The sequence below is a fragment of the Triticum urartu genome, chromosome 2 (assembly GCF_003073215.2).
Source record: "Triticum urartu cultivar G1812 chromosome 2, Tu2.1, whole genome shotgun sequence".
Classification (NCBI taxonomy): Eukaryota; Viridiplantae; Streptophyta; class Magnoliopsida; order Poales; family Poaceae; genus Triticum; species Triticum urartu.
In genome coordinates, this window is record NC_053023.1 from 710,459,511 (window position 1) to 710,483,080 (window position 23,570).

Genomic DNA, 23,570 nt, shown 5'->3' on the forward strand with positions numbered 1-23,570 from the left:
AACATGGCAACTGTAGTTGCTGTCACATGGCAAATACAGTGCATTACACATGGCAACTGGATTTGCCATGCCATGTCGCCTGCATTTTTTGTTTCCATGCTGCATTTTTTCATACGGCAATCACATGGCAAATGGAGTTGACACAACATGGCAAATGTAGTTGCTGTGACATGGCAACTACAGTCCAACTAGATGGCAACTATAGTGCAACTACATGGCAATTGTAGTTGCTACGACATGGCCACTGTAGTTCGACAACACATGGCAACTGCCCCACTTTTTCTACCTACATCTCACATCATGCAACCTATCTTCTCACAATCCATCTGTTTTTGATTTTCTAGGTATCCTAACCCACTTTTTTTTATCATTGCAGCCACCCCTGAGGAGATTTCACCGTCACTTGACGAAGCTTACCGCATGATTGAGGAGGCAACATTGCAGAGGAGGTCCTCACGAGGGCAAGGGCAATCAAGTTCCAACGTGCCTGCAGATACGATATCTGAGGATACCATTAGGAGTGCCACTCCTGGTTCTGTGAGGCAGCAGAGGGTAGTTCACCCACCTCCCGCGGAAGACTACGAGCCCGAATTCAGGGCCACTAAGGAACAGACCCAGCTGTACGATATCGTCAAGCGGTTTGGAAATGAGAGGGCCAGCAGCAGGCACATGAAGGAGCTGAAAGCGTAAATGAACACACCCCATAATCTCTCATTTTGCTTTGCTCCTTTTTTACCATTCATCTTCTTCGTACTTTCTATACACGATCCGCTTACGTTTTAGTTCTTTCATATATTTTTTTACTTAGTAGGCATGATTATTCCATGTCATATCGTTTTCATACAACTTATGTTTGGACAGAACCAAAGTCATTCAATGCGGAGCGACGTACGTCGAGCTGGGTGATCTTGCCGAGTCCGTGAGGCCAAACGGCAAAATGTCGACGAATGTAGTTGCATGCGGGATCGACTACATCAACAATCACACTGATGTGTGTGCCGACAAGATAATCATGCATTACAATGTGACCTGCAAAATATGGGATGGTGACTTCCACCACAAAATCCTGAGGAAGAATTTTGCTCAACACGGTGAATTCAAGCTCACACTGAAGAAATATGTGAGTACTCCTTCCCTGTCTGCAATGTTTTTTCACATGGTGTGGTTTTTTGCCATCATCTGCACTTTGTGTTTATGTGGCAGATGTTTTCATGTGGCAACAGCTACCGTGCACACTGACTTCTTGATTTTTGCATCCCGTGCAAACTATGTGGCAACTTGATAGTAAAATACACGGCACATTTTGTTCATACATGGACGGCAACTTTCTTTCAACTACCCCCACCCATAACCAAACATTCTACGTGATTCTAATTTTTTTTGTCCCTCTGCTATTCTTTATGTGAACTCTGCTTCTCATTTCTTCACTTTTAAATGCAGGTCATGTTCCCCATGTTCCAGGAGCTTGCACCACATGACCCACACGACAAGTGTGGTCACCACTATGCGATCTGTCTTGACCTGAAGAACCAACGTTTTGAGGTGCTTGATTCAATCCGTTCGGAAGCTGATGCAGACCTTACTACGCATGCCGAATTCTTCATTAACAACGTCAAAGAGACATGGAATCGTCACTACGAACATTCAAAGGTCTAGATCAGGCATTTCCCGACTGAGTATGTGGCGACTGCGAAGCAAGGGAACACGTAATTTCTTCCTTCCTTCATGTGCCATTTACATCAATCCAACCCCTCTTTTGTTGTCACATCTGAATTGAAGTCTATCTTTGTTACGACTGTCCTTTTTGCGTGTTCACCTGACTCTTTTCCTCGTGCAGGATGGACTATGGCTTTCACGCGCTGGAATACTTTGCAAAGTGGGAAGGCAGAATTGTCCCCTCTATCACATCTGCAACGGTCATTGAGCTCCGGAAAATCTACACATGGAACTGGTTGACGAATGAAGATTTCAACAAGCGGTCTGGAGCACGCGAGTTCGTGGAGGAAGCTGTCAAGAAAGTCATCAAGAAGTACAAGTGATCATGTGGCGTTACACACCGGACGCATACCTTACATTCTGTTGCCGAGGAATGTAAGGTACTATCTCTTTGTTTCTCGTTGAAAACTATGTTTGTATGCTATGTTATGACTGCAACCCCGCGTAGCCTAACTATGTAGTGGTGGTGTGTGAGCGACATTTGAATAGTTTCTGTAATATATGTGTGGACATGAACCTATTTTAGGCGTTACAGCAGATATGTTTTTATGTTTGTCATTATTACAATGGTTTCATCGTTTCTAGCACCGGTTTGCTGTTTCGAATGCGTCTATGATGTTTTAAAAAAGATGGCAAATGTAGTTCATCAGACATGGGTAGTGAAAGTCATCATCGTTTTTCATTTTGACTGTTTTGATTCTTCTTTTTCATCGCTAACTGCACTGGCTAGCATGGCTAGGTTGATCATGTAGCCACAACCTTTGCTGCGGTTTATGCACGTTACGATTTTTCCAACTTGTTTCCCATACATTTGCACACAACACACTATGTGTCTCTAAACCGCGTCGTATTGTCATGGAAATATATGCCATGCAGAGTCATTACAAATATCATGGCATATTTTCAGTACAGCTAACATGGCAGATACAGTACAAACAACATAGCAGATCCAGCATAATTAACATGGCAGATACAGTACAACTAACATGGCAGATCCAGTACAAATAAAATGGCAGATCCAGTACAACTAGCATGGCATATTTAGTATAAAATAGCATGTCATATTTAGTATAAAATAGCATGGCATATTTAGTATAAAATAGCATGGCAGACCAACTACACATAACATGGCAGATTAACTACACATAACATGGCAGATTAAGTACCCATAACATGGCAACTGCATTTATCCATTCAATGAATTTTCCTTCCACTTCTGATGCCCCTCAAGAGTCATTCTCCCAATTTCAAAAAAAATTCTCATCATCTAGGGTACAAAACAAAATGTCCACAAGGACCATGTCACATCGCCCCAGTTTTTGCTCATGGATTGCCCGCCCCTTTCTTCGTTTTCTTGTGTTTTGCTTGGATCCCCAATCCCGACTTGTACCTTATCTCTCTTGGACGACCCTTTGTGATAGAACAGGGTGGGTTCCTGACCTGGGTCTGTGTGCTTGCTGTTCCAGATCCTATCTCCGAGTTTTCAGATGATGGCCCCGTGGATGAAGGCACACTTGATGTGCGGGGGAACCGGTGTAAGGCTTCCTCAGCTTTCCTCTTCTTGATCTCATCAAGCTCTCTTTTCAGTGCCTTCCTGTGTTTTTCTGCGACTCTCGCTGTCTCATCACTCTTGCACGCTTCATCAATTAGCTCAGCATAGTTCTTTGTCAGCACAACGTGCCTCACGGCTTCCATGGTTGACTCAGGTCTCTCGTCATGCACAGTCAGAACTGCGTGTGTTGTCTGCGGCGCCAACGTGTCGTCAGCGTCCCAAGTCCATCGCCGCCTTATGAAATGGCGGGGCATCGGTGTCACAGCATTCATGTCCATTACTTTTAGTATGTGACAGCACACAATGCCATCCCGTTCGAACTTGCAGCATTGGCGGTAGTACTCGCCTTCGCCTATCGAGGCTTTGACGAAGTAGTTCCTTCCTTTGTCCGGGTCTTCAGGTTCTGAATCTGACATGCCCAAAATAGAACACACCTTGAACGTATGTTCGTCCACCTGGAAAGCCGTGAACATGCTGGCACGCTTTATTTCTTCCTGGAATCTGCAAGTTTTGTGTGTTTTCTGTTAAACTATCGTGTGCTCTTTTCTTGTACCACCTTATGTTGTCATGGAAATAGAAATACATTTTGTTTGAAGATGGCAAACATAGTTCATTGAACATGGCAAATATAGTACGTTGAACATGGCAAATGCAGTACACTAGACATGGCAACTGTAATACACTAGACATGGCAACTGTAGTACATTTTCAACTGGACATCGTCATTTTTCCACACCAATATTCCCCAATGGAAGCACATTGCATAAAACATGGCAACTGCCCTTTTATTTAAACATGGCATCTACAGTTGAGTAAACATGTCAATTGCATTTCAACAAACATGGCAGATGCATTTTATTAAACATGGCAACTGCATTTCGGCATATGTGTCGCCAATATAACATTTTTTCCAGTTGACATTGGCATTTGCATGCCAACATGCCCCAATGGAAGCACAGTGCATTAAACATGGCAACTGAACTTCATTCAACAAGGAAAATGCACCCGAGCAAGCATGGCAAAACAGAATTTTCATTGAACATGGCATCATGCAGCTGAGTAAGCATGGCAAACAATATTTCATTAAACATGGCAACTGCACATCATGGCAACTGCATTGCACTCTATAAGGCACCTACTAACTTGGTGCTTTTCTGCAAATAAGACTGTAACGCAACTGACTTACTTGTTAAAGATCTTGTTGGTGTATATCTTGCTCATTTGCCTCTCTATCGGTAAATACGTTAGCAATTTTGGTTGCTTTAGTGCCGTGGTCGCTTCTTGCTGTAGCTCAGATCCCAGAATTTTTTGTTGCAAAACGGTGTACTGCTTGGCAAACTGTAGCAATGAGTTGCCAGGGCTGATGTACCGCTTCAAAACAGCATTGAACCCCTCGCTGCGCTGCGTAGTCTGCAGAAAGGGGAAGAAGCACCGCATGAAGTAGGCCGACACCCAGTACATTCGCTTCTCCCACAGGCTAACAAGAGTCTCATTGTCTTGGACTTGATGTGTTTCAGTCATGGCCATCCAGCTCCTTTCAAACTCCTCCACCGTCAAGCTGTGGTCCACGCACAGCTCAAATGCCTTATGCAGCTCTAGACGGTCAGCATAGAACGGTCCTAGCGTCTCCTCAGCCTTCTTTATAATGTGCCACCTGCAGTGCCTGTGCACTGCCAACGGAAAGACCTCCTCTATGCCTGCACGCATGCTGAAATCTTGGTCTGTTATTATGTTCATCGGAGCAACTCCATCCATGCACTCCAAGAAGGTCTTGAACAGCCAAACATACTCATCCGTGTCTTCGTTCTGGACGAGCCCGCAGCCGAACTGCAACGACTGATTATGGTTATTTATTCCTATGAACGGAGCACATGGCATCTTGTACATATTGGTGAGGTATGTCGCGTCGAATGAAATGCAATCTCGGAAATGTTTGTAGGCTCTCCTTGCAGCACCATCCACCCAATACATGTTCCTGACACGGTCCTCATCGTCCAACCTTATTCTGTAGAAGAAATCTGGATCTTCCTTCGCTTTTTCATCGAAGTAGGCCATTGTGGCCTCTATGTCTGCCAACTTGCTCTCTCTACGGTACTTGGCCTGTAGGTTTGTGACGTCAGCTGGTATGTATGGCATGCTACTCAGAGTCCCCTTTTTGTTGTGGATGAGAGATAGTATCTGTACCATTCTTGATGGACCGATGTTACAATCATGTAGCAGCTTTACGAATTTCCTTTCGACGGGGGTGAACCCTCTGTGGGCGGTCAGAAATTTTACCAGGTCGAACTTCTTTATGAGTTGGTGGTTGTGCTCGTCAAAATATTCATTGACCACCCACTGTGCTCCATCTACGTTTAGCTTACATCGGACAGGGCACTCAGTCTTGAGAATGATACCTCTCTTTCTTTCCGGAACGATAGGCGCAACACCTTTCCCCTTCTTGTTCCTCCGTGCCTTGTGGCACCTCATCTCACCTCTGCTGTACTCGTTAGTTTTCTTAATTTTCCTATGGTACTCGGTGTTGACCGCAAATCCATGGAACTTTGCATATGTCTGGTAGTATTCCTTTGCTTGTTCGAACGATTCAAATCTCTGCCCAATGTATGGTGGCTGAGGTACCACGATATCTGATTGCCCACCATCTTCATCCCCTTGTGCTTCGTCGTCAGTTTCATCATTCACTTCAGTATCGACGGCAGTTCCATCTACTTGAGTGTTGCCAGTGCTTGTGTTCAAAGGGGTGCTTGTCGGCATTGCTGGAATGATTGCCATTCCCGACTCTGACTCGAAATTGTTTGCGGCATGATTGTCTGCTGGCTGGTGGAACGCGTCTTCCGTGCGCTCAGAGCTCCCCGCCGTAGATGTCCCCGCGCCGCTGTTCAGTGTAGTTGTAGGCCCTGTAATAGAAAAAACAGGTACGAGAGTAAGATTTTTGTTTGGATAACATGTGTATCGCAACGGATCACACCATCTTCGAGTGATTTGGCATGACATCATTTCAAACAGCAAGCCATGAGTCTGCGCGTGGACATGTATGGCAGCTGTAGCTGTCCAGTCATGGCAGCTACTGTTCAACAAACATGGCAACTATTTGTTTTGCCTACAAATAACTACAAATAACAAATGTAGCGCTGTTTTTTGTGGTTCAGTTTTTTTCCTTACCTTGTTGTGCTGCATTTGACCATCTTGTGTGGTCCGTGACACCATAATGACGTGCTCCACCTGCAATTTGTGAAGCTTGCCATGAGACGTTTGCCGGGTTACCACCAGCGTAATAACCTGTAAGCATAGTAGTGGTTGGTCAATTCATGGAAAATGCAGTTTTGTGCTAGCACGGCAACTGCAGTTGCCCCTGATGTGGCAACTGCAGTTTTACTGGCATGGCAACTGTAGTTGCATCGGTATGGCAACCACAGTTGCCATGGCATGGCAAATGTAGTTGCACTAGCATGGCAACTGCAGTTGTTCCTCCATGGCAACTACAGGTGTCCAGGGATGGCAACAACAGTTGTCCAGGGATGAGAAGTGTAGTTTTTAATTCATGGCAACTGTAGATGTCCAGTCATGGCAATTGTAGTTGTCAAGTATGCTCCTTCTGCTAATTGAGCATCCGCAACTTCACTTTTTTTATGGACTCACCTGTGTATGACGTCGATGGCAGGTACATGGGTGCTGCCTGATGCCACGTGCTGCATGAAGGCTCTGCATTTTCACCCGTGATAACTCGTGAGTCCTTTTGCCAGTTTTTTTGCATGTTCATTTTTCATGTCCACAGCAGTATGTGCTCTTTTTTCGTTTTGCATTACCTTGATTAGCCATACTAGCTAGTTGAAGTTGGCTGCCCGTACATTTGTCAGTGTTAGCGCCTTGTGACTGAACTTGCCACGGGGGCCCCCTATGAGTGTTTTGGTCATAAGAACCTGCAAAAAAATGACAGTGTATGACATAAGTAGAATGTCATCTTCATCGTTGCGAAGATGGAAATTGTTCTCTTCTTTTGTTATCACGCATCATACCTACGCCTGCATACTGTTCTAGTAGTGGCAGCAACGGCCCTGCAGAGATGAGTTGACTGTACTCTGATGCATTCCAAGGGGGCGTTTCTGGCCTTTGAGAACCCCAAGCATCAGCGCCATCTTCGTGATTCATTCTTTCCGTGTCTCGCTTCTTTCCAATGTGTTCTCAATCACTGGATGAACAAGAAGGCATCAACAATCCACAAGAATTGCATTCTTCTGCTGCTTGCACATAGAAGATAGGGATGGCAAGCAACATGTCAAAATAGGTGGCAGCTACTGACAACGAAAGGTGGCAACTGTCGTTATACACAAGTGGCAATTAATTTTTCCCACCCCCTTCATTCCAAAAATTGTCCTTCCTGCCCTTTTTTAGGGATTCCTACTCATCCATTTCATACCCAACTACTTGCGTCAATTAAACTATGAACTTAAGTTAATGTCAAACGTAGTACATGGCAGATCTGGTGTATTCTGCCTGGCAATTGCGAATATACACTGAACCATGCAGTTTCTACCCCTATAGCATGGACCCAGTACAAGATTGGGAGATTTTCAGCCTTAAGGATGAGAAGGATGAGATCGGGAGATTTTACCTGGTTTTAGATGATCGTCTCTGGAGGGCTGGGTTGGAGTGCGGGGCTGGGGGTGGGGAGGGTTGGGGTGTGGTTTGCGGTGGGAGCGCCCTACGGATCTGCCCTGGTTGCCATGGCAACCAGAGATGGCCAGCGACGGAGGTCGGGGTTCGAGAGGTGGGGGACGATGGCGGTAGACGAGAGAGGGGATGGATCGGAGGCCGGGAATGGCTGGGTCGTGTGGGCAGCGGGTCGTCTGGCCCGGACAGGGCAGTGCGGGCGGGGTTGCCACACACCGGACGTGCGGGCCGTGCTTTTGTGCGCGCGGACGTGGTCGTGCGGGCCGGTTCCCGTCCATGCCACACGAGGCGTGCGGGCGGGTTTCCGTCCATGCCACACATGTGGCAGTTATTCGGACCCTAAAAGAAAGAGAGGAGCAGATCTAAACAATTATATCTGTTCATCTACAAAATCTGATGGTCCATAATCTTTCCGTGTTTAACCCAACAAGCCACGAATTAAGCCACCTACAGTCCATCCACCGCTAAAAAAAACGTTTGCACGACCTCTCGCCTCGCCCGCACGACCTCACGGCCCTGTGCCGTTCCTCCCGCACGCCCCCGCGTCGTTCTTCCTCCCGCAATCGGGCGTGGGCCGCAGGTAGCCGAGCCGTCGCCGGAGCCGTCCTTCGCCGCGGGCCGCAGGTCGCCGAGCCGCGTGCTGCCGAAGCTGCCCTTCGCCGCGGGCCGCAGGTCGCCGAGCCACCGCCCCGGAGCCGCCCTTCGCTGCGGGCCACAGGTCGCCGAGCCGCAGCCCCGGAGCCGCCCTTTGCCGCGGGCCACCAGAGCCGCCCTTCGCCGCAGGTCTCCTCCCTACTGGCCGCCCCTGCCCTCCACCGCTCTTACCTCCCGTCTGAACATCTAAGCAACACAATTACAACAGAAGCATAAATCCCTATATATATGCATATGAAATTTCAGAGTCCCCAAAGATGATTAGAGAGAGAGATTAATGACAGGTGTGTATTGGTCATCGATTGGTTTATATTGATTTTTCCTTCTTGTGCTTGGCAGCCTCGCCGCACGCTGTGTCCTCCAAGGAGATGGAAGCTGCTGTTCAACGAGGAGGGTTGTCTATACGCAGCTGGAATGATCATGAGAGTACAGCGTGGGGTGAGCTATATATATCTATCTTTCATCACCAGTAGCGTAATTAGCTTAGTGACATATTGTATCGATCTCACACCCCGGGTAGGGTAAATGTCATGTATCATGTGTGACAACACCTGCAGTCAAACTGCTACAAATAACATTCAGGACAGTTGACAGTTTTCTCTTTTTTTAAAGGGTCTAGGCAGTAGGCACTGTTACATATACAGCCGATAGATAATCATTCATGAGAAATAAAACTTGTAGGAATTTGCACAAAGCATATTTCGACATTCTGGCTCCATCAGTTTGTTTCTCCAACTGATACAAGATTCAGTGGGAAGACTATGAATCATGCTTGCTCTATTGGTGGTAAATACACTGCTGCATAGTCTACTCCACGTATTCTCATCAGTGACACTTCTTTACTCCCTGGAGGTGCATCCCTTCACATTGTTTTCTACCCTTTCAACCTTGCATTTTTTCTTCTTCTTAACAACTATCCATTTTCTTGGCTTTTGTTAGTATCCCTTGGGGCATATATACTGCATCTATGCACATGTTCTGACTGCTCAGATTAATTGAACCAGGACGTTGTCTTTATTTTTGGTTATGCGAACAGGGTGTCCACCGAAATATCAAAGGGGAAGTATATATGGGAGTTTTTTCTGGGTTGTTACGACCCTAAAAGCACTACTGAACAGAGGAACCAGTTGCGGCAACAGAGAAGGTTCTGTTTTATTTCACTCTTCATTTGCATCTTACTTTCGTCCTCTCATCTAAGTCCATTTTCATCTCATTACAGTTTAACTTTCCATTACGATGCATAATTTTTACAATCTAGCAAAACACTCCCCAATCACCTTTTTTGTCCTTATTTTGGCAAGAGTGGCTACTTTAAGCATATACTAGGATATGGACTGGACGACCGGCTGCAGGGAGTAGTGTATGATGCGTATGCTCCAACAGCCATATTCATGCATTGCTTCACTGATCTTATTTTTGCCAAAGATTGTCTATAATTTTTTTGTGTGATTCCTTGCTTCAGAAATATAATATTTAATCTGCCAGATATTAAATTTGTAATCTATATAACCTTGTTTTCTCAGCATGCCTTTCTCCTCAAAATCCTACATGTACTTGCTCCTTGTCCAGGCATCCGATGTTAGGAAAGAGAGGAGATGGTCTTCGTCAGTTGCACTGAAGCATGGGAATGATGCAGGTGAAGCGTGGAGAAGGACACCGACGTTGCCGAGGTTGTTATAGCAGCGACACTCGAGAACGCTCAAGAGAAGAGTAGACGCGCCTGGGTGGCTGTGTGACTCTGACCACTGGTGAGTTTTTGCTCCTACCGTTCTGACACACCTTGTGTACAGTTTGTGCTTGCTTAGAAATTTTGCCCTAATAAACAACAAAATTATCTCCAATCATGTGTTGTATCTTCTACCATCTTCCATATTTTTACATGACTAGCCACTTAGCATTACTATTCATATTTTATTTGTAAATGTACGCAAAGCTCTGGATTAGAAGCTTGAGGCTATCTTCTGAACCAAAATGACCACATTGACTACCTATGTTAAATCTTATACTAAGCTAATGTCAATAGTGATAAGCTTATGCAATTGTTCGTCCTACTTGCATTGGATAATATTCTCCTCTAAATTTTGCCTCTTTTTTTTGAACCAAAAATTATTATCTTCATATTTCGCCTCTTTTCTAAACCAAAATGATTATCTTCTTCAGATTTCCTCCATGAGCCACTGTAGCACCTTTTATGTTGTGATACTCCTACATATTCATGGTAGTTGCCAACCTGCATCTTACATATTCATTGGATTTTATATTGGCATTTGTAATAGTACAGTGTGCTATTTATTATGTCCATTATCATCAAATAACTAACAATTTCGTTTCTGCGGTATGGACTGAACTCGGAAAGGAAGCAGTTAATCACATGATTGTAAAGGAATATGCGAAGCTGATGAGACTAGAGCTAATGTTCTTTCTCTTGGATTCCTCAGTTAGGTACATCATTCCTTCAATTGTCCACATTTTAAACTGTATATTATTGTCGTACATCAAGTGGAATATGTGTATGCAAACTGTCAAACTAAAACTTGGAACAAACATCATTGATTACTAATCGATGATTTAACTTTTGAAGGAAGTAACAAATGGAATGATTTGTTGCCCATGTACATTTGGTAATTTTATTTGATAGTTTTTGTTGTTTATGTATAGATAAAAAATCATTGGTAGAGAGGAATCTTTCTGAAAATGTTTTCTCGGTAATGAAATGGGGAGAAAATGTTTCTCAAAATGTTCATTTCAATTTTTTATGGCTGAAATATGGGAAAGGATGGCGAGTCCATGATGCTTGGGGTTCTTTGCAATTCATTTTCTTCCATTCCTATGATGTAGATATTTCTTCTGTGTCAACCTAAAGTATTGTCCGCTTCTGATAAATGCAAAGGAAAATCTGCAAGTTACCATTTACCTTTACGCATATTTATTCTGTTAGTGTGACTTAAACATTCAATATGCTTTGCCTATTGACTATGTTAGAGCTGATCTGTGCGAGCTGTTAACCTTTTGATGAACACATGGTGTTGATTATTTAGGACTGGAATGTTTAGCCTCCCTGTATGCCGGCTACATTTCTAAGACATGAACCTATTTTTGTACTATGGTCATCATTTCTAAGACTTGCTGATGCATGATTACACTGTAATTGCTACAGTAGACATGCAGGCGCAGCTTGGTGCATTCTTCTCTTCTTTCCCTTTATATTTTCTTCATCCTTGTGCTTGTAAATTTGTAACTCAAGAGGTCACAAACTTTTGCAATATGGAGGTATCACTTTCAGACTGGTACATATGCATGTAGCTGTTCATGAAGCATCATTTTACTAAAGTGTCCAATGTATGTTCTCTTATAATCCAGGTGCTTGATCAAGGCTGCGTATGAGCTTATTAACATCGATGGTGTGCTAAATGTGATCATAAGGAACCAGGAAAAGGAGTATGTCTCTTAATGGACATCTTTCTATTTTGCATTGAACTTTGATTAATTATTTTACTGTACATTTTCCAAAATTCAAGGATTGGCTTCTTACTCATTACAAATAGTTCCAGTCTTTATTCTTAGTTTTTACAGTTACATAAAGAACAATGTTCAAATTCACTGACCTGTGCTTTGTGACAGTACTTCACTGTATGTTCATTATATATGCATGTAGCAATACTTCCTTTCAATCTATTCATTAGTTCGTAAGCTAGATCGTGTGCCAAGTTGTATTTACTGGACACTTTTACTCTTTTTCTTGTGCAATTATTCAGTCCTGGTTATATTTTGTGGTATTTCTGAATTGCGTAAATGACTCGAAACATTGGGAGCTACTAAATCTTGCCTGTACTGAATGTGTGCTTTTTTGCAATATCAAAATACGGTTCTCCTTAAAAGTATTATTTTCCCTTCTACTGAATATGCTTCTGGAAAAGGATCTCAACAGATCAACCAGAAGGAGAAGAGAGCAGCCAAAGACAAGTTAAGAACAAGACACATGCTTCAGATTAACTCCTATTCCTAGACCTATATGCTTTTGATGATTGAATTAGATCAAACGAGTATATATTTCTAAAGATTAATGGATTCTAATCGTATGATTTTGACATGCAGCTAAGTTTTCCATATGTTTGACTATTGTGTTGCCGTGCAAATATGCAGAAGGATGGTCTACCTTTTTGGGACTTGGTTTTGTGAATCGATGTGTTATCTTGAGCAAATATCTTACCATTTGTACAATGTTATAATATGAACTTTTACTATTGATATATCATACTATATGTTGAATGTGTCAATACATATATACTTGCGGCAACTTCTAACTGAAATTTATTTTTCACCTACAAAAATATATAGATTCTTCGTCCATGTTTTCATGTCGATACCTGATTTACATGTCCATACAGTTGGGCTGTTCGAGCTAACACTGCAAGGCCTTACAGTGCATCAGGGGCATCTAATAAAGTTTTTAGGTTTGTCCCTAGAACTATTATATCTAGACAAGATACTTGCTTACAGAACCATCAGAGCTGAACCTTCTAGGTAATTTTACATAATCAGCGGTTGGGCGCCCACAATCATCCATGATTTGCGTCGAAGCGAGATAAGGTTTACTCATGTTCTTATAGTTTGTTTCTCTTTTCTGTTTTGCTTGGTTGATTTTCAGTTATAGAGAAGAGTTAGAGTTGGATGGAGTATCAAACAATGGAATCAAATCATGCATGGTATTGTAAGTCAACCATATAAGCATAGACATGTTTTCAGTTTTCCAATGTATAGTGGAAGTTATTTAAGTCGTTTGAAATATTAATACAGAGTTTTTCCTATTGATGTTTGCTGTGAACGATGTGAATATATTCCCTTAAAAAAATTCGTGTGAATATATTTGGATGGTTTCATCTTCAAATAAGATCTCTATAGTAGCAACAATTTTGAATAAAAAATACTCCCTCTATAAACAAATATAAGACGTTTTAGATCATTAAAATTATATGTTCACACTTATACCAGTGTGAAAACTGAACAAGGATCAATTTTATTTTAGATAAATGTGCATTTGCATGTGTACGATTACTAGTTTTATTTAAAACAATGCAACATATATCTCAGTTGCAGCATACGTCTCACCTGCGCACTCATCTCATCACTTCAAAAATGGACAAAAGGAAACACGGCTCAACCAGAAAGAAAAATCCGCTGTGGACACTAAAATCAGATTAGAAAATGAAAAGGCCCATAAAAGCAGCAAACACAGCGAAAGTACCTTTCTTCTCCGGAGCTTAAATGAGCTCGGTGAACAATAAAAAAAATCCAATCTTTTTTGAGAAAAAAATTGAAAAAAATTCCAAGTACTTGCAAAAATTCGTCATGGAATCACATTCCTGCAAGGCGTGGCAAGAAAAAAAACAAATTTAGTGCTCCAAAATGCTTTTGAAAGTAGCATTTTTAGAGTACCGACTTTTTTGCCACGTCATCTAGGAACGTGATTTCAAGACGAATTTTTGCAAGTACTTCAAACTTTTGTCAATGTTTCACCCAAAAAATTGGAATTTTTTTAATGTTTTCGATTTTGTTTCGATTTTACTGTTCACCCGAGCTCAACGAGCTCATTTGAGCTCGGGTGCAGAAACTTTGCGTCCCGAACACAGGCCCGTACCAAGAACAAAGAAGAAAAAAGCACGAAACAGGCCATCCCCATTTCGGCTGCACAACTCCCGGGCGTTGTTTTCAGCCATCCTGAGCGAATCTCCAGACACTTTGATCCAATGGTTGAAAAAGTGAATGGGACCAAAATAATTCCAAGCCTAATTAGTTTTAGCAAAACCGTTTAAACTTTAACGGCTACTCCCCCCGATTCAAAACACGTGAGCGAATTCGTCTTTTAGTTTGTGTCTCAACGGTTCATTTGAGAATCCAATCAAATCGACCACTACTCAACACTTGCAAACCAACTAATTTGAAAGAATACCGAGCTTAAGGAACAGGGCCAGTAAGCTAACCATATTTTGCTAGATTGTGCACATTAGATATGCGCCCAATATGAATGTAGAAGGAAACAGTTTCAGGTGTTTGATTCAGGAGTGCGTTCTACATGAAAAAGGGGAAGGAAATCCAAACTCATGTAGTGGTAGGGATGAGGAATCTTTGGCTTGAAAGAATTTTTGGGGACATAGATCAATTTAAACATTAACGGCTACTTCCTCCTATTCAAAATAAGTGTCGTGGTTTTGGTTCATATTTGAACCAAAATCACGGCATTTATATTGGGCCGGAGGGAGTACATTTTAATTCCAGCTCCTACGTGTCGACAATAGGATTACCCCCGGATTGTTACATAAATTGCCTGATTTTTTTAATTTAGGCTAGTCGATTGATGAGAGAAGGAAGCAAGCGACGCGACGCAGGATTGAGGCCGCCAATAGTGGCGCCGGGGTAAACGCTCATTTTTTTGAGTTTTTGGTTTAACAGTTGTGAACATTCAAATTTAAATTATATCCCTTAAGTGCCCGAAAATGTACTTAATGATTTGAATATAGCAAACGAATCCTGAAAAGGCCAAAACAATTCATGGAACATGTGATGATGTATGTTGAGTGTAAAAAATCTCAAGCTCAAATGATGAAGCAATCCACACTTCACCTTCAAATCCGACATGTTCCTTCTCAAACCATTATTCTTCTCGGAGATTGTTCAGTTTTCAAGCAGTGTACTTCACACATTTTCATAAATCTTCTTAATTTTTTACCACAACCTATAGGGATCATATAACAACACCATGCCAACTTTCATGTTTTTCAGACTTCGTCTGCATTTTTCGGAGTTAAAAAACAAGTGACCTCCACGTTCAAATTCTTTTTTTCTTTTCTTGGACAAAGTCTAAAGATAGACTCAATAACACAAATAGGATTTTTTTTAAACCTAATTATGTCAACTTTTCAATATACTTGTAATTCAAATTTGAATTATATATACTAAATGCCTAAAATGCACTTGATGACTTAAATATAGTGAACGAATTGCCAAATGTGCCATATTTTGACATTAAACATATGATGGTGTATATTGAGTGGAAAAAGTTTCAGGGTCAAAAGATGAAGCAATTGACCCTTCACTTTTAAACCCAACTTGTTCCTTCTCAAAATCATGATTCTTTGTGGGAGATGGTTCGTTTTCAAAACATATGTCACAAACTTCTCAAAACCTTCTAACTTTTTAAAGAACCTATAGGGTTCATATAGTGGCGCCATGACAAGTTTCATGTTTTTGTTACTTTGTTTGCGTTTTTGGAATAAAATACAATAAGCTCCATGGTCGAGGTCGATTTTGGCATCCTCATGCTTGGAATTTTCTTTTCTTATATAAGGCCTAAGCATAGTCACAAGAACACAAATAGGATTTTTAATCCATTTTTGCCAACTTTTTCATGCACTTGCACTTCAAATTTAAATTATATCCTTAAATGTCTACAAATGCACTTAACGGCTTTTATCCAAAACATCCCTTATTTTTTCCACATGGAACATATATTACGTACATTGTGTTACTAATGAAAGTTTTTGGCATTCTTTGGGAACGTTTTGCTATTTGTTTAAGACATGAATTGCATTTCTAGCCATTTATCAAATAATATTCAATTTTGAACAACATGTACATAAAATGATCTATAAATTCAAGGAAAATCAATATTTTAGGTAGTTATATATATATATTAGTAGCTTCCTTCGTAAAATAAACTTAAAAATGTACTCACATGCACTTTATTGCTTTTAAATTATTTGCCGAGTGTCTTATAAAAATAACACTCGGTAAATACCCTGCTTTTGGTGTTAAACACATAGGATTCTTTAATCTTGATTGTAATTTTTCTTCTTGGCTGATATTCCTTTGTTTTGTTGTCTTTTTAATTTTGTCAGATCAGTGTTTACATGGCTTATACTATGACCTGTATGATATAAATGATACGCATATTACCATGTAAAAAAAGTTCCTATTTCAAGTATTGACCTCAAAGAATTTTTGGGGACATAGATCAATTTAAACATTGACGGCTACTTCCTCTGATTCAAAATAAGTGTCGTGGTTTTGGTCGTATTTGAACCAAAATCACGGCATTTATTTTGGATCGGAGGGAGTACATTTTAATTCCTGCTCCCGCGTGTCTGACGCTAAGCAACAACTGACGTTGCAGAAGACGATGTTAGTTATCCAGTAGACCGGGCTCTATTCTGCGGCAAAGGTGACCGAGATGGGGATCCTCACGGTGTGCTTCTCCGACACCCACAGTAGGGCGCCCTGCACCGCCGTGGCGCTGCTGTTGGTCGCCCACACGAATATTTGTAACTTCTGCACTTGGTCCGCCTCGGTGAACAATAGGGAGCTCGGGAAAACGCCGACGCTCACAGGGCTGTCCGCCGGCATGTCGACCTGATGGTGGTACGTGGCTGGCACCTCTCCGACGTTCTTCACAGTGCGGTCTACCTCAATAACAAACGTCGGGCTCCATGTCTGTGGGAACCTCAGCGAGATCGATGGGTAGTTTAGCTGGTACTCTCGGATCACCTTGACGGCCGAGCAGTCCACCGCCCGGCGCGCGATCACCGAGACTTGCTGGTTCGTATACATGCCGCATAGGTAGCCGATGTAGTCTTCGGCGGCGGCATCGAAGACCAGGCCGGGGTCCACGGCCTTCTCCGGATTGACATGGCCGGCCCCCACGGCGAAGAGGTCGGCGGTCTTGTGCTGCTCGTCGAGTATCAGCGTGCCGGAGCGGTCGGTGACGTCGGCGGTGGTCATGATGGCGGACTTGATCGCAGCCGGCGACCAGTCGGGGTGCTTGCTCTTGATCAGGGCGGCGACACCAGCAAGGTGCGGCGTCGACATGGACGTGCCGGAGAGAATGTTGAAGGTCGGCCTGAGGTCAATCGACGGTGGGCCGACATGGAACGGCCACGCCGCGATCACGTTCACGCCCGGGCCCGTGATGTCAGGCTTGAGAATGCCGGGGCTGTGGACGCTGGGGCCACGGGAGGAGAAGTAGGTGATGACCGGCGCCGGCGACGTGCCGAGGACCGTGCCTCTGAAGGAGATATTGGCCGTCGGGTTCGGCGTTGACTTGATGTAGTTCTTGATCTCCACTCCAGCAGCATAGCTGACTCGCGAGGCCGGCAGGACGTGCGCGACCGGGGACGTGATGTAACCCTGGGAAAACTCGTTGGCCAGAATCATGCCTGCGCCTCCGGCTCTCAGCACCTCGGCTCCCTTCTCCACCGGCAGGACGTTGCCGCTGTCGCATAACACTATCTTGTTCCTGACGTCAAAGCCGTCCAGCGAGCCGTTGCCGCAGAACTGGGCGGAGGGCGTTGAGTTCGCACCGGGGTAGAACAACGGGGCAGCCACCGAGTTGTCGGGCTGGTAGAGCGACTCGCCGTCGAACGAGAGGTTTTCTCCAAGGATAACCTTGGCGATGATCAAACGGTCCATGGTGCTCGCCGCGACGGTGAGCATCCATGGCGCCTCATTCAATATTGTGGAGTTTCTCGGGCCGGCGTTGCCAGCCGCCATACTGACGAAGATCCCCTTCTCCGCTGCGGCGAACGTGCCGACGGCGACGCTATCATTGTAGAAAGGCCGCTGAGGAAAGCCGAGAGATATGGATATAACGTCGCAGCCGTCGGACACGGCGGCGTCGATGCCAGCGAGTACATCTACAACGGCACAGGCACCGCTCGCGTCGCAAACCTTGTACATGGCGACGTGCGCGCGGGGCGCGATACCGGACGCGGTGCCGTTGCCCTGCCCAAGCACCTGAGCACCCGGCACGGCTGATCCTGCGGCGGTGCTAGATGTGTGCGTGCCGTGCCCATTCCCGTCGATCGGCGACACGGGGGCGGCGCCAGGAGCACTGGGGTTGCCGCTGGTGATGAAGGTCCGAGCACCGATCAGTTTGTGCCCGTTGCACACGGAGCCGTTGAAGTCGCACCTCCCCTTCCACTTGGCCGGCGGCGGCATCATGCCGAAGCCGCTGAAGGAGGGGTGGTCGGGGAAGACACCGGTGTCAAGCACCCCGATGATGACGCCTTCGCCGGAGCCGACGGACAAGTTCCTCACACCCAGCGTCGTGTCCAGCCCGAGGAACTGCGACGTGTGCGTCGTCTGCACGTGGTAGATCACGTTCGGCACCGCGGCGACAAACCCGGGCATGGCGGAGACGGTTTTGAGCTCCCGCCGCGTCAGCTGCGCCGCAAAGCCGCTCGCGACGTGGTGGTAGGAGTGCAGGAGACGGCCATGCTCGGGGAGGAAGGACTGGTGCCACGCCTTCAGGTCGTCAATGGTGGCGAACGGGCGGTTCTCCTGGGGCTGCACGTGGACGACGTACGTGCCGAGCTCGTCTCCGGCGGTGACAATGGCGAGGAGGAGGAAGGCGAGAAGGGAGAAAAGCAAGGACAGCTTGAAGCTTTCCATGACTAATGTACGTGGTCTGGCATGTCCAGTGCGTGTGCGTGCATGGTCCTTATACACGCCGGGCCCCTTTCTTGTTCTATCTGGAGGTATTGTTGTGGTCGAGAGTTTGAGACAAAGGAGCTTTGGAGCTGGGACATGGTGATGGATGATTGGGTACACTGCTTGGGAATTCACGTTCCGCGGCATGCAAAGACAAACCGATCGAGGGTGTCATGGACACTCAAACGTATCATTTGAAACAAAAAACGATTAAATACGGCTGGCCGGCTGAAAACTGGGCCGGTCGCACGCGCGTGCGACACGCGGCAAGCAATCGATCAGTCCGCCACTTCCTCCTCCTTTCTTGCGGGGCTAGCACCGCGCTCGCTTATTTTCTCTACTTTTAAAGATTGCAGTTGATGGTCGTTTATTTTGTGGATGTGCCGTGATTCCTTCTTGAACACGTAGTCGAGGAGTCATTTTTTTTTTGGTTTGTTGTCGTCTTGTACTAACATAAGGTTACCTGGGTCAGTGACTATCAAGTGGAGTTATTGTTGTGAGGATCAACTATTTAAGTATATAGTATACGCGCTGTTGTACCATATTAAAATATTTTTCTAAATTGTATGGTGTTATGAAGCAAGTTCTTGACTTGCAATACATGGAAACCAAGCATGGTAAAAGATCAATATATTTGGTTTAGTGTGATTTGCTTGACCTTGGAAGTAAGAGCACCACGAGGGTGCAATCGGATGGGTTCTTTAAAAGCATAAATATGTCTGCCTTTTGGTACAAGGACCAATTGATGGTTGCAGCCAAAGCTAGAACAAGTTTTTTACTTGGAGGACACAAATTTGGTAATCCATGGAAGGTGGTTCTGCCTATCAACTAGAGACATTGATATGATGTTCCAAAAAAATACTATAGTGCAGATGAAGGAGCTCTGAAACCCTATTAACATGACGATGTTTTTTCATAAGATTTTATTCTTGTTGAAGGAGCAGATGAAGATGACGAAGATGATGATTTCCAAAATGTTGAGCTTAATAATGAAGACAGGGTTAGTGTTTCTTCTAAAATTGTTGAAGAGCTACATCATCTAGAAGCCAATAACAATGAAGTCATCTATAACAGCGACGATGAATGACATGATGTTGAGGACTTAAATCCAAATAATTACGATAGTGTTCTTGATTAATAGTTGTATTCTTAACATATTGCTTAGCTTGTTGATGGCGTTGTTGTAATGTTGTATTAGGTTTAACTGATCACAAATGTTTCTGCAATTGGTTTCTCTGATAGTGCTCTCGGTTATTTCCAAAAGTTGTCCAGATAATTTCTAAAAGCGTTCCCATACATTTTCATAGCTTTTCACATAAATCACCTGATAAAAAATTGCAAGAGAGGATGCAAAATTACACATCTACCTATGACTGATAGCACAACTAAATCTCTTCTATCCCCGCTCTTAAGGCCTGCTTGACATTTAAATTCACTACCTTTCTCTCTTCTTTCAAACAAGCTATATGTTTGTTCTTGTACATTAGTGATTTCTATAGCATCAATTTTGCATTAGCGAGCCTGTGGATCACTAGCATTGCTCTCCCTTTCCATTCTTCACCGACTCACTTTAAAAATCCACATGTCTTATACCCCTATGAGGGGACAAAATGGACAATATGTCGCATACCAAGTGAACAAATTGCTCGAAAAAATTGAATTCATTCTAAAGCTCTTCTGAGCAGATCAGAAACCTATAGCCGACATCAAATCCATCCATGCAAACTCTATCAACCGGGTTACGTAGGTGCCCACGGGACTCCTTTTGCTCTATCCCATAGAACTCAAAATTCTGCTCAGACAGCGGAATACCCCCATTCGAACTTGGAGAGGATTTTAGTGTCCTGACATTAATTCTAGGTACAATCAAGGTCATATGCTAGCTAATGTGAGCTGATTGAACAATAGTTGCTTCTCAATTGATTTGATTTGACATTTGAGATCTGGCTATAGCCAGGCAATGCCACGGCCGAACAAACACAGAGTGGAACACAAATAGAGTAGTCAAGACCCTCGATCGGAACCTCAGATTGGCAAATGCCATGGCTGGCATACAAATCAACTCAAACATGCACCCTTACATTTTTATTCCCAACCCATATTACTGAAGCCTGTCGATGGAACGTAGTTAAAAAAACAAAAGGAAAGTAGTCAAGTGGATCGAGGAAGCTCTAGTGCTGTGAGGGGAACATGGCCGAGACGGGGCTCCTCACGGTGTGGGTCTCTGACACCCACCGGATCGCGCCCTGCACCGCCGTTGTGGTGGCATTGAGCGGAAACACGAGCACCGTGAATTTCTGCTCCGGCGTCGCGTGGCTGAACCAGAGCACGCTCGGAGTAACGGTGACGTTCACGAAGCTGCTCGCCGGCATGTCGACGTGGGCCTGGTACATCGCCGCCTCCGCCTGTCCGACGTACTTCACCGTGCGCTCCACTATCACTGGAGCCAACGGGTACCAGTCCGGCACGAACGACACCGAGATCGACGGGTAGTTCAGCATGCTTTGTGGGATCTTCTGGACGGTCGAGCAGTTGACTGACTGGCGCGCGATCACCGAGACCTGCTGGTCCGTGTACATGCCACAGAGGAAGCCGATATAGTCGCCGGTGGCAGTGTCGTAGACCAGACCGGGGTCCACGGCCTTGTCCGGATTGACATGGCCGGCGCCCATGGCGAAGAAGTCGGCGGGCTTGTGCTGCTGGTTGACGATTGGCGTGCCGGAGCGGTCGGTGACGTAGGCGGTTGTCATGATGGCGGACTTGATCGCGGCCGGCGACCAGTCAGGGTGCTTGCTCTTGATCAGCGCGGCGATACCAGCAAGGTGCGGCGTCGACATGGACGTGCCAGAGATGATGTTGAAGGTCGGTGCGGTTGACACGTTAAACCATGTCGGCGGGCCTACCTTGAACGGCCACGCGGCGAGCACGCTGACGCCAGGGCCAGTGATGTCCGGCTTGAGGATGTCCATGTTCTGGGTGCTAGGGCCACGGGAGGAGAAGGAGGTAATCGCCGGCGCCGGCGACGTGCCGAGGACCGTGCCTCTGAAGGAGATCTTGGCCGTACAGTTGGGCGTGGACTTGATGTAGTTCTTGATCTCCACTCCGGCGGCGTAGCTGACGTGCGACGCCGGCAGGACGTGCGCATCGGCGAGCAAGCTGTAGCCGTCGATGAACTCATTGGTGAGAATCATGCCGGCGCCTCCGGCTCTTAGCACCTCGATGCCCTTGTCAACCCTCCCAACATCGCCGCCACGCTCGCAGAGCACTATCTTGTTCTTGACGTCGAAGCCGTCCAGCGAGCCGTTGCCGCAGAACTGGGCCAAGGGCGTTGAGCTCGCGCCGGCGTACACCAACGGGGCCTCCACGGAGTCGGGCTGGTAGACCGACTCGCCGTCGAAGGAGAGGCCATCTCCGAGGATCACTTGGGCGCTGATCAAACGGTCCATGGTGCTCGCGGCGACGGTGAGCATCCATGGCGCATCATTGGACAGCGTGGTGTAGTTCGGGCCGGAGTTGCCGGCCGCCATACTGACGAAGATGCCCTTCTCCGCCGCGGCGAACGTGCCGACAGCGATGCTGTCGTGGTAGAAGGGCACCGACTCTCCGCCGAGTGACATGGATATGACGTCGCAGCCGTCGGACACGGCGGCGTCGATGCCGGCGAGGATGTCCACGCTGGCGCATCCGTCCTCGCTGCAAACCTTGTACATGGCGAGGTGCGCACGGGGCGCCATCCCGGACGCGGTGCCATTGGCCTGGCCAAGCACCTGAGCGCCCGGCACGACGGCTCCGGCCGCGGTGCTTGACGTGTGCGTGCCGTGCCCTTCCTCGTCGGTCGGAGGCCCGCCGGAAGAGCTACCCTCACTGATAAAACTCCGGGCACCGATGAGCTTGTTGTTACACGCGGAGGCGTTGAAGTCGCACCTGCCCTTCCACTTGGCGGGCGGCGGCGGCATCCCTTTGCCGCTGAACGAGGGGTGGTTGGGGAAGACGCCGGTGTCGAGCACCCCGATGATGACGCCATCGCCGGACCCGACGGACGGGTTCCTATAGCCTAGAGCCGTGTTCAACCCGAGGAACCGCGGGGTGTGCGTGGTCCGCAGGCGGTAGATCACGTCCGGCACCGCGGCGACGAACCCGGGCATGGCGGAGACGGCGTCGAGCTCCCGCCGCGTCAGCCGCGCCGCGAAGCCGCTCGCGACGTGGTGGTAGGAGTGGACGAGACGGTCATTGTCGGGGAGGAAGGACTGGTGCCACTCCTTCCGGTCGCTGGGTGTGCCGAACACGTGGTTCTCCTTGGGCTGAACGTGGACGACGTACGTGTTGAGCTCTTCGATTTCCCCGGCGGCGACAAGGGCGAACAATAGGAAGGGGAGAAGCGAGAAAAGCTCTAGGCTCCCCATGGCTAATTACCTGCTCTGCTACGTTCCCAGTATGTGTGCGTGCATGGCCTTTATAAATGCTGGCTCTCGTTCTTGTTCTAGCTGGAGGCCGG

At 45.9% G+C, this 23,570-nt stretch overlaps 2 protein-coding genes across 2 annotated transcripts; both read right to left on the reverse strand.

Moving 5' to 3' along the window:
- Nucleotides 1–16,795: 16,795 nt before the first annotated feature.
- Nucleotides 16,796–19,036, reverse strand: LOC125534263 (subtilisin-like protease 4). The gene has a single exon (XM_048697525.1). It carries the CDS (start codon nucleotides 19,034–19,036, stop codon nucleotides 16,796–16,798), a length of 2,241 nt encoding a protein of 746 aa, XP_048553482.1.
- Nucleotides 19,037–21,246: 2,210 nt separating this feature from the next.
- Nucleotides 21,247–23,478, reverse strand: LOC125534264 (subtilisin-like protease). Its single transcript, XM_048697526.1, has one exon. It carries the CDS (start codon nucleotides 23,476–23,478, stop codon nucleotides 21,247–21,249), a length of 2,232 nt encoding a protein of 743 aa, XP_048553483.1.
- Between the last annotated feature and the right edge of the window lie 92 nt (nucleotides 23,479–23,570).